A 12280-nucleotide genomic window follows, 5' to 3' on the forward strand; every position below is an offset into this window, starting at 1 on the left:
AACTATTTACATGTGCAGACATCAAACGTTTCCCAGGACAACTGTGCAGTGGTTATCTTGCACTTTAACGCACAAAATAAACATGTTCATTATATTTCATTGTGCCGCGGATAATACAAACTAACAAAATCCTGTGTTATGTTCACTCACGGTTGAGTTAGAAAATGTTTCTAGGATGTTTTGGTTTGTTCTTTTCACAGATTCAAGTCATTTAAAGCAGGTTAGCACCTGTACACTAACATGTCAACTGAATACTGAATACCAAATTAATTTTAGAACATAGGTAAAATAATGTTTTGGGTTTTTTTCTAGCACATTTTCTTTTTCAGGCTTTGCTCACTTTCGAGATCTACATATAAAAATAGACAAAGTAATGATGTCAACACCTAAATGTGTTTTTTTGGTGGCTGAAAAAAATCATCCCAAATACACATTTAGGTGCATTGCACTATTATATTATATATATATATATATATATATATATATATATATATATATATATATATATATATATATATATATATATATATATTATAATAATAGTCATAATGTGAGCATTCAACTGGGGAAGATTCATCATGGTGATATCTTTTAATTACAATTTTCTATTTTACCCTATTCACCTGTGGTGTCTGAATTGTACAAAACATCTCTAAATTAGTTATTTCTAAGACTTTGGCAGCTCTTCCACAAAGAGATATCCAAAATTGCCTCTGTCGGTTAACGAAAAGAAATCATTTTTAACCTGGCTTTTTCAAATGTTCAGATTTCTGTTCTTGAACTGTATTCAAAGACCACATATTTGATAAGAGCAAATTCATATTTCAAATACCTTGTAATACAACAAAATATATTGAATCTATTGGATCTTTTTTTATACCCTTTGGACCTGTACTGCCTCCTTTTAATCCTCCTTTTTGGACACAAACAGCTCAATTGTATTGGACCTTAAAGTCTGTTAGATATGCACTCGGTACTCTTTTCTGATGCTTAAATGAATTTCTAAAGTGTAATGTAGTTCCTCCAATGTTTGGTGATAATATGTCGGCTTACGGATCCCTTTCACATCAGGTCCTCTTGGCTGAGTAGCAAAGCCTCTTGGTTAAAGGAGAATCTCCTCAGATCATTAGAGCAGGAGAAATCCGCCCTCTTACATAACCGTACGTAGCCATTGTTGGAGCCTCGCTCTCTTCCCGAGCGGCACTGAACGCCGCATTCACAAAAGTCATTATTTCTCGTTCGCTAACGTCACGCATCGTTGAGGAAATATAAAAATAAATTAAAATGATGTTAAATTTTTTGCTAGAGGCTTAAAGAGGAAAACACAAGAGGGGTTTTCTTCCCACCGTAACAGCGTGTGGAGCTAATGGTAGAGTCAGGGCTGCCTGTCACGTCCTCCCTCTCCAGTGTTTTCCTGTCTGGCTCGGCTGGTGTCCGCCGTTGTTGATGCTTAGTCAGAGGTGGGTGGTGGGCGCCGCTCATCCTGCGCAGCCGCCTCTGACAGATCCGCGAGGTGATAATTGACTTCTGTCATCGATCACTCACTTAGCTTTTCAAATGGCTCTCTGAGACTCTCAAGCTGTGGCGGCTGCGGCTACTTGACTGTTTCTCTCCCAGAACACCCCACTCAGAGGCAACACAAGAGGGTTTTCTTTTTTGTCTTTTTTTTTTTTTTTTTTGTCTTCCTGCGCAGGTCTTGGTTGTCTAGAAATGTACGGGAAAATCAATCAGAGCACTCAGGGGGTTCACTGAATATTGAAATTGAAAATAGCACCATAGAAAAATAAGGGAAACTCAGTATAATAGTGATACTATGTGATTTACAATAATCAACAGCCAATGAGCAATGAGCTGGTTTACAAACTGCGCCTATAATTATAGTATTGCAACAAAGTACTGTGTTGCTTTATTTTAGATATCTTAAATATTATCACAGTGAAAATAGTCAGTTAGGGATTAGGGGTGGGAATCAATAAAGGTCCCACGATACAATATTGTCACGATGCTTAAGTCCCGATACGATATTATTGCGATATTTCAATATATTGCGATTTATTAGCTATTTTTCAACCACAGATTGTCCCCAAAGGAAAGCTTCGTCAACAAAAAATAAATTGATTTAACTATTCTAGGACCAAAAAGGTTTAGAATTGATTTAATAAAAGATCGATACTTGGCTTCCGTGCATCGATACAATATCGCCACGCAAAATATCGCAATACTATGCTGTATCAATTTTTTCCCGCACCAAACTCAATTACAATTACTCCGATACGACATAGTCGTGGACACATGCAGCCGCTTTTCCCTGTGAGTCTCCAGCGCATCAATTAGTTCAGCTGTGTGTCTCTCTGGCATTTTCTATCTCTGAGTTTCCACCGGTCCATCACAAGCCTCGGCGTGACATTAGCAGGAGTCCAGTCGAGAGAGAGAGACGATGAGCAGGAAGTTATGAGTAACGTTACAGGCTGTGAACGTAGCGGCGCAGTGTGTGTACAGTTTGTTTGTCGACTTAAGGACATGGCATATAATAAGTGGACGCTCGTTATGACATCACCCATTGGTTCGTGGCTCTTTGGCCGTTACCATCTTGTTTTTTTTTACGACCAGTGAATGGCGGTGACCATGTCTGGTCTGCAGGGGAGAAACTTTGGTAGAGTAGTGACCTATCAATCACAGTAAGCATACCCTACTTTATGGGCTATTTGACTCTAAATGGACCATCATTTACGAAATGAATGTCATGCTGTGTTGAAGAAGACTTGAAACTAGCGACCATAAACTCATGTTTACGGTGTTTACTGAGGGAATAAATCAAGAGAGAAGTAGAGTCATTTTCACATAGACTTATATATAAGCAGCTCTATTTCCACCTGATCAAGGGGAAGCGGGTTAGCCCGGCAGCTAGCGACAACTCACTGAAGGTGGGCTGACCTTTAAGGTGCCACCCCTCTTTTAACTGTTTGACTAATCACATTAAGCGGTTACATGGTTCATTATCAACATCCCTACTGTCCACTATGTTCTGTATAAAACACGTCTTATATTTAATTTGTTCCAGCCCGGAAGCAACGAACATCTGATGATAATTAAACGTCTTTTCCAAGTCTTATTTCTGTCTTGTTATCGGTACTCTCCAGCAGCAAGTACCTGGATGTAAGTACTTGTACTGGCCTAATAAAAGTGTTATCGATGCATCCCTACAGTCAGTAGTGTGCATCCGTATCAAAGTTGTTAATTAACTGAAGATTCTCTCAAAAACAAGGTCAGGGTTTTCTTTTATATTGCGCTATAAGAAGAGCTGTTTTATATCAGCTGAAACTTGAGTTCTCACTCTGGGGAAATGCATTCGCTGCAGCAGAAGCAATAGGGCAGTAGCAGATGAGAATTAGTTGATAATTAATTGCACAGAGGGTGATGTAACTATTCCCCAATTATGCAGCAAATATGGACGACAAAGATTTACTGTTTGAAATGAACAGCGCTGCTGGCTCTTAAATAATAAAAGGCATGTAACATACAGGAATATTTACCTTTACTTTTTGAATATAAGATGTCTCAAAGGTCTGTCTTTCAAGCAGTTAGTGGATTTCTGTCACCTTCGGTTCTGACACATTTACTTTGTTTTGTTAATTATTCAACAAGAAATGAAAATTCTCCATTTTGCGATGAACTCCCTTCACTCAGAGTAACATCTAGGATCCATGAATTATAATTGAGAACATCCAAACTTGAAACACTCACGTCAGTGCTGAGGAGAGGTGTGTGTGTGTGGGGGGGGGATATCTCCGGGGGAGGAACAAAGGCTTCTCGTCGGGGGAATACATTCATATTGCACGTAAGTATGTTATCAGCGGCGCACATCTCTTCAGGTATTAATTTCTGCCGTATCTCCGCTCGCTCTGCCACGGCGGGGTGATACGGCTGGCGAGCAGGACCGGCTCATTTGGAGTGTAACACTGTACAGCTGCCAGATAAAGAGACCAGGGTGAGATTATAACAGGCACAGAGAGAACGGAGAATTACAGAAAGGAAGACGAAAAAAAGAAGATGAAAAGCCCACAGAGATAATTAGTCCTGCTATAACTTGTACTTGTGCAGGTTTTTTTTTGGCTCACTTTTGTCTTGGGATTCACATCGTGCTGATGATGCAATGCATTGATAATGATATTACTCCAGCAACAAAACTAAACCAGCCTCTATGAATTCAATAAATGAATACCTCATCCTTTAAGATACTCCCAAGTATTTATTAACTCCTTTTACTGGAGACGATGATGTTGCTTACAATTTGTCGTTATATATTTCTGTTATAATGTATTGTGTTGTTGTGTTGTCCTCTCTTCCTCTTGAAGCTGTCAGCAGCGGATCGTGCGCCCGGTTTGTGACGACTGTACCTTCATTTCTCCCGAAATTTCTGCCCCCTCTGATCGATCCCAACGGCTCTCCATCTTGCCTCAATTTGCATAATCCTCCTATGTATTTAGTTTTGTATTACTCAAATCAAACAGAAAGACAATCACACGCTCATGAATTAAATTGCTTACTATATTTTTTCTTTCAAAAGAACCGGTAATAAAAGATCATTTGAGTGCTCACTCGGTACGCGTTCCTGCTTTCTAAACACTATACTTGTTACTTTCTGACAGGAGCCACTGCAGTTACGCTGCGTATGATTCACTCACTTCAACAGGAATGGTGCCGTGTATATTTGAATTAACCGACTATGCCTTCTCTGTTATAATAACATTTCTTTTCCAGGCCGGCGGCGGGACGTTTTACTGTGAAAATCTCTCTGTAACGTTCTGCGGGAATGATCAGAATACTAAATTCAAGCCATGAATTCAAGCTCTTTACCACGTGAAATAAAAAATGGTGGCCATACGTGTCATTTTTCTCCTCTTGATATCTTCATCGACGTCTTTGGGGTTTCTCTGCACTTGCTGAACACGTAACCGCTATCAGTGATAAAATCCAATTTTTGGTAATAGCCTGTAGAAGGTAATCAAGATAAGATCTCTCAGCGCCCAGCAGAGGCGAGACATTGAGGGATTTTCTCTGGAAAATGATATTTAATATGCATGAGGTAAAAAGGAGGGCAGGAAATGAAGCTTCTGCTCAGCGGAGATATTCATGTGTGTGCCGGTTAACCACAGAGCGTCTCCATAATGAGTGTGTGTTTGAGTGTCATTGTCTTTTGCGTGTGTTTGTGTAAATTCTACGATTCTGCTCGCCCGCTGATCGGGGGAAAAAAAGAAAGGTGACTGAACTGGTTTCTCCTCTTGGTTTTTTTTCTCCCTCCTTCTCCCCATGCAGACAAGTCTCAAAGTTTCGTTTTCTTTGACGACGGTAAGCTGTGCTAATTGGATGAAAATGTCAGCGTCGGCCGCCACGAGGCTGCAATCAGTGGCGTGCTTCTGTACCAATCATCACCATCAGTGTGCCGCTTGTGTTCCCTCTCCACACTCGGGACTGGGTCGATCCATTGAGTCATCAAATGATTACAGACACCAGCAATCCCTCCTGTGTCACAGATATCGATGCCTCTTCAGCTGCCCCTCAAATCAACGCCCTGCGTCCAGTGGACTCATTGTCCAATAGTGTGATCGGTTCTTTTTTGTTTTTAAATCCTGTGAAAAAAAGAACCAACAAAATGGCTCTGTAAAAATTCCAGGAGGTCAAAGGTTTTTTTTGCAGGGCGGGAGGGTGGAGGGGGGGGGGGGGTCAAAAGATAGTCAGTATGTCCTTGTCTAATCTGGAGATTTATATAATTCGAATATAGCTTGTCGTACATGCAGCACTTGACTTTAATATTATTTCCATGTAGGGCGTTGGTTTATTTCCCTTTAATGAAATTTGTTTTTTATGCAGGCGAGTAGAGGATTAGAATTGACAAGCTCTCTAGATAACAAGGTTTTCACCATTGACCCAGTCCTAGTGGCCCTCTCATCGCCGTGTGACATCATACGTACGTGTGCTGCATGGGTTCCTAATATACAGTAAGTGTTTCATCTGCTGTATGGATCCCTCCTGTATTTTAATCACCTCCTTCAAAGGGCCCTCCACAATCCACGCTTTGAAGGAAACCAATCATTCCCCTTTGTGTGTCTGTGAGTGTGTGTATGTGTGTGTGTGTGTGTGGCTGGCAGGTCTACCAATGGTTGAGATCATGGTTAATCTTTAAGGCAGCATAAGATCAGCAGGCTTTATTTAGGTCACCTCTGAGCATAATGTAAGACGTCTCCTCTCACACACTGACAAAGAAACCGTGAATCTCTGTGTTTTTTAGTCCACGCGTCTCTGTGGATTTTCCCGCCGCTGATGTTCAACTGGCACGTCGGCCAAAAGGAACATTAACATTGATGTTTTTTTATGACTGGTTTAAAGCGCATCGATTGATTCGTCTCTCTCTCTTGTTTGTGACAGACGGGATTATCCTCGCATGATTTGCAGAAATTGCAAAATCTTTTCTTTTTTTTTTCTTTCCCCTATCAAACCGAACCGTGTGAATAATGCAGCTAACAGAATTCACCAAGAATTCAGGAGAGATCAAAGGGGCCAATCCAGCCATCCAGTCTTGCCTTCCTCATATGTTTTCATCACTTTCCATTGAAGTTTGTCACATTTGATATGCTGCGTGTGAGCATCTGTGATTTCCCCTCTTTCTGTGCATGGGAACAGCAGTGTTTGCATACGAAAAGCTGACGAAACGGTGCAGAAATCTCCACATAACTGACAAGTATCAAATGTGCATGTCTTAATTAGTCTGCCACTTGATCACATCAGCAACGCGCGCTTCCTCTCCTCTTAACTTCCAAGTCGGGTTGGTTCACCTCCGCTGGTGATGTAAGATAGTGCATTCACAATGTCCCACTCGTGATTCACAAAAGGAGATTGGGGTGGTGGAGAGAAGACACAATCAGTTCTGTTCAGCAGCCGGTGTGAGACGGGAGGTGGGAATGACCTCTCATTCGGCAGATATTGATTGTTTGTATTCACGTTTGAAGCCCCCCCCCCCCCCCCGCTCCCTTCCCTCCCCTCCCCTCCACTCAGATATGTGTTTTGCTCATCACTTCCTCCCTTGGATGTGTGAGCTTCTCAGTGCAGAACGACGGTCGAGCAGAGTTTGATACGATAACGACGTTTTTTCACAATCACACACGGCACACTATACCAGATGCAGGATGTTGTAACATCACATGGTCCAGGATTCAACTGCATATTCATAGATGTATTTTCCAATGAGTGAGAAAGAGAAGATGCAAAAAGATATTTTAAGATAGTGTACAACATAAATTAATAGTAGCAGAAGAGAGTGCACAGACAGTGACAGACATAAGGACAGTGTAGTGTTTATTAGATTAATATTATTATTCTCTTGTGTTGGTTCGCTAGCCGTGTAGTTTATGTTTAAAACTCTCTTTCAAAACCCTTCAATTTTTCACTGTACCATGAAAGTAAATCCAATCTGACCCCTTTTTTGTAGTGAGAAGTATCAGATAGTCTTCTGATACCGACCAGCTATTTGTTTTTTCATATATTCAGAAAACAGATAGAGAAGAAAAACCCCCGTGGAACCGACACATGCGTGAAAAGCGAAGGCTTTAAAATCAGCCAGTGCTGCTGGCGTGAATCACAATTCTAGATCTTACAACTCTTATGTCGTTTTTATGAGCTTCCCACGTTTATTTCGAGCAATAATCAACCCTGAACACCGACAATGTTCATGCTGTCGGAGCGATCGCTCGCACTTTAAAAGACAGTTGGCACAAACAAATTATAATTTGAAGTGGTTGTAATCTGACGGCGAGCGCCGTTAGCTCTTCTGGTTCGCCCATCCAGCCGGTTGGTCTGGAAGATCGTCTCCGTCTCACCGTCTGTCTTTCATGTCTTCCCTGGGTTCCAACGCCTGTCTCCTTCTTTTCCGTTCTCTCTCCTTTTTTTATCTTTGACTTTTTCTTTTTTTCCCGATTGCATCTCTCTCTCTCTTTCTCTCCCTGTCTCTGTCTGTCTCTCTCCTCCTCTCTTTCCTGACGTCAATGAGAAATTGGATGGTTTTTGATTATTACATGGCTGTCAGGCTTACTGCGATTAATTGAATTGAATCCCAGTCCATCTCCTTTACTTCTCTCCCTCTTTTCCCTCGCTCGTGTCCCCCTCCCGCTCCGCTCTTCATCGAGTCTCACTCTCATTTTCCTCCTTGTTTGTCACATTCTTTGTTTTTTATGATTTGTTTTTTTTCTTCCATTCCCTTGGTCGTTCTTTGCTCCTGTTTCTGCTTGCATTTTCTCTCTCTCTCTCTGTTTCTCTCTCTCTCTCAGTTTCTCCCTCTCCTGCATGTCTCCTCCCCTTGTTCTCTCTTCCCCTCTCTCCCCTTCCTTTCATTTTTTTCTCCCTTGTTCCTTCCTTTCCTCCCGCCTGTCTCACTCTCTTGCTTTTTCCCTTTCCTCTTGTCTGCCCCCCCCCCCCCCCTCTCTCTCTCTCTCTCTCTCTCTCTCTCTCTCTCTCTCTCTCTCTCTCTCTTGCTCTCTCTCTCTCTCTCTCTCTCTCTCTCTCTCTCTCTCTCTCTCTCTCTCTCCCTTCTCTTCCTCACTCCTTGAACACTGTGATACTGTTGTCATGGAGACGCCCATCATTTTCTGGCTTGAATGGAGGATACTTTATTGATGAGACGGCATTGGCAGAGATAGAAAGGGAGAGTGATGGAGAGAAAGACAGGCATGAAAGAAAAAGGGAGAAGCCTCTCGCGGGGTAAATCACAATGATATGGAAATGATCGTCCCTGCTGCTTATGATACTAAACATTTCCACCCTGTAATTTCCTCAGCACCGATGAGTCGACGGGAACGTTGCACGCTGATGCACGGCGAATCCTGTCGAGGGGGTTTTGGGATAGTCGCCGCCGCTGTAGAATATCCCCCAAAACACGATTATCCATCACTCTCAGCGGGGCGAAGTCGGAAAGGGGAGATTCCTCTTATTAGGAAGCAGCGAGCTGCTCTCGGCCGCGTCCCTAGATGCCCATGTTTAATGAGTTTCGCTGCGTAAACAAGGCAGCATAATGAAATGTGTTTTGTTTTGATCCGTGAACATGAGCGTTGGTGTTTTCCTGGGGTTGGATGGACATCATCATTAGTTCGCGGCGTGGCGTTTGCACACGGTGCAGACCGGCGTTGCTTTCAGAAAGCAGAAAACAGAAAGCAGAAAGCGAGCTTGTTAGACACTTCTGATGTAGACATCATATCGAGAGGCTTGGCGCCGCAGATAAGGCTCTAGACTTCCATCCGACATTTTTGGCATCTGGCGAACGCCATTAGAAAACACAGAGGAACCAGATTTTATTTTTAAATACATCAACATATCATAGATTTGATAACGTCTCGATGCATCCGAGGGTAGCTGAGATACATTTTCTGGTGCGACAGGCAGAGTTCAACACCGTGTAGCAGAAAATAAGAGCTTGTGAGGAACCAACTGGAGCCGAGGTCGAGCTCAGCGTACTTGTGTTTGACCTCTGACCTTTTGATTCTACAGTCCACCTGCTGTCAGAGACGATCCAGGGGGTGACGGCCACCGCCACCGGGATCCAGTACCAGCAGTCCTGGCTCTGCATCCTGTAAGTCGTGACGGGCTTTTGTCAGAATAATTCATCAACAAGTGGTTGATATTATTTATTTAATTAGCAAAAATACCTTTGCAGTTTATTCTCAAATGTAAGGAGTATCTGCTTGTCTCTCTTTGATATCAATTTATATTCAATTTAATATTTTGGGGTTTAAGATTTATTCATATACCATATAACCATACAATTATATAAAAAAATAACAAGATGAAAATGAAAACCTACTGATTAATAAAAAATATGTTAAAATCAGTCTAGTGTTCTTTGAAGAACAGTTAAAGATTAGATTTCTTTAAGACAAAAACCTTTTACGCTATATTTTTGACATTTTGTGGACTAATGGCAAAAAAATTTGCATCGGATCAAATGTTTTCATGTCTTTCAACATATATAGTTTTATTTTATTGAAAGGACCTGTTGAGGTTTAGAAGTAGACCCATAACCAATAAACGATTCACTTAGTTTAACAATTTCGGAGATACAAGATTTCAATTTTAAAGCTCCAAAATGTGGAAGTGGTATAACAGTCATGGTAATTTAATATTTGCATAAAACACACTTTAACTGGCAGAACTGCAGGAAGGGGTGTGTGTGTGTGTGTGTGTGTGTGTCTGCAGTATATCTGTGCACATGCATTCACACACGTGCGTGGGAGTGTGTATGTTTTTACGCAGCACATTTAAATACTGTCTACCTGTTGCTGCAGAGAGAGAGGGAGAGAGAGAGAGAGAGGTTAATATATGGAAATGAAGGGCGCTGCTGGTGAGGTGAGGCGTTGACATTTATAAAACCTCCTCCTTCTCCCTCTCGCTCCAGCTGCAACGTGAAGCATCTCCAGAGGCGTCACGTGTGCATCTCCCGCCTGGATAGGCCACAAAACTGGGGGGAGAACTGCTGCGAGGTCCGCTACGTCATCCTGATCCTGGCCCCGCTCAAAATGGTAACTGCCACCCCCAGAGGGAGGAAGTGATATGCGTGTGTATATTTATCGGACTGCGGTCGATTAATGAGGCATTTGTAGACCCACCTGATTATTCTATTTGTTCATGTTTCATTCATGAATTTATGTTTTCATCTGTTTGTTTTTTTTAAAATATCATATACTGCAGTCGTTAAATTAATTCCATCAGTTAATTGCTGACAGTATATCGTGCTGTGAAGAGATTTTTTTTCTTCTCATTCATCTTTGCCTAAATCTGTTAGCTGTAAAGTCCAACTCCCCATATGAACAATGTAAGCATCCCGCTGCCGTCGCACAACTAATTGATCATTTGCATACCCTCCTGCTCTGCTTTCAGCAACTGAATTTAATCTTTAGTTCAACAGTTCTTGATTTAAAAAAAACAAAAAAAACTTGTGCTCTTGCAAATTCAGGTGCAGTCAGCCACCTATCATGACTCCAATTAAGTTTCGTTTTCTTACTCGCAAGCTCAGTTCTGGATGCAACCAGGGATCACCATTTTCTTCTTTTGCATAGTTTTACCCCAAAATGCCCGGTTTGGTTTAAACAGATTTTATGTCTCCTTGCTTCCAAACACCTGATGTGTCTCTTGATGCAAGAGGACACTAATCAACGCAATGCTTTCTGTAATTTTAAGTAAAAGGACACCTGGGGAGAGAACACAAACCAGCTTCTGATTATGTGTGGCTATAATTTAACAAAGAAGACATAATTGAACAATTAAATCAGAGAATGTTTGGGTCGTAAATGGTAATTTTGAAATCACACTTTGTCTTATTTTGTGAACTTAATACCAAACCGCCTCTGGCAGTTGTTTTTTTTATCGCACCGTTTAAATTCTTTATCAAGTAAAATGAAAAAAAAGTGCAGAAAATGGCCAAATGGACACAAAGCCACGTATCTAAAACACAGAGAAAGTCAGAGATAATGAGTGGGGTTTTAGCCTGGATTTGAAGCATTTGATGGTCGAAGCTGATCAAAACATTGAGTATTGATATTCATTTAAGGTAATTTTCTACCAATTTGTCTAGCTTTTTTAATCTTAATTCACTAAAATAGCTGAGGTGCGACTGACATTGCTGCTAAGCTGCCAAATGTCTGTTGAACTGAATTCAATCCAAAGCCCTCACGGTGTTTAGTGTGGGCACGAGTGTCCTGATACATGGACTCTTTCTACTTCCCATCAAACCACTCAACCCTCCTGTTCTCCACTGCTTCATCCTTCGCTTTTAACACACACACACACACACACACACACACACACACACAAACACACACACACACACACACACACACACACACACTTCATCTCCTGTCTTCAGATGGCGCTGATTGTTGGACTCCTGATGGGGAAAAAAAGGGAATTTCTTCATGCTGGGTCTACTTTGTACTTGGGATTATCCCCCCAGAACACACTATTTTCCCCAACCCACCATCACACTGTGGAACCACCCGGTATGGGTGGGTGTGGGTGGGGAGGGAGGTGTGGGGGGGTTGCATGACACTGGCAATCAGCGATGCCTCAGCTCACTGCATCGTGTTTGTTTGTTTGGTTTCTCTTTTTTTTCCCACGAGCCCTGTGTTCATGGCTCTTTCCCCGATGCATCCAGCTCCTTCCTTGCCAGTCCTGCGGGCAACAATCACAACCACTAATGGCATTCCCAGAGACATTAATCTGAGAGAAAGAAATCTTTTGA

At 41.8% G+C, this 12280-nt stretch overlaps 1 protein-coding gene across 3 annotated transcripts in view; it reads left to right on the forward strand.

The window, feature by feature from the left end:
• Window positions 1-12280, forward strand: part of slc4a11 (solute carrier family 4 member 11) — a 99021-nt gene that overhangs the window by 58958 nt on the left and 27783 nt on the right. For 2 of the 3 annotated variants that reach the window (XM_068580040.1, XM_068580043.1), the window contains exons 6-8: window positions 5317-5349; window positions 9535-9616; window positions 10439-10562. In XM_068580040.1, coding sequence (XP_068436141.1) covers window positions 5317-5349; window positions 9535-9616; window positions 10439-10562 — 239 coding nt within the window. The remainder of the gene's footprint in view (window positions 1-5316; window positions 5350-9534; window positions 9617-10438; window positions 10563-12280) is intronic. The other variant, XM_068580044.1, reaches the window with a different exon arrangement.

This window comes from Clinocottus analis, unplaced genomic scaffold (genome assembly GCF_023055335.1).
Source record: "Clinocottus analis isolate CAN_PGR_092001 unplaced genomic scaffold, fCliAna1.0.p SCAF_17, whole genome shotgun sequence".
Taxonomy (NCBI): domain Eukaryota; kingdom Metazoa; phylum Chordata; class Actinopteri; order Perciformes; family Cottidae; genus Clinocottus; species Clinocottus analis.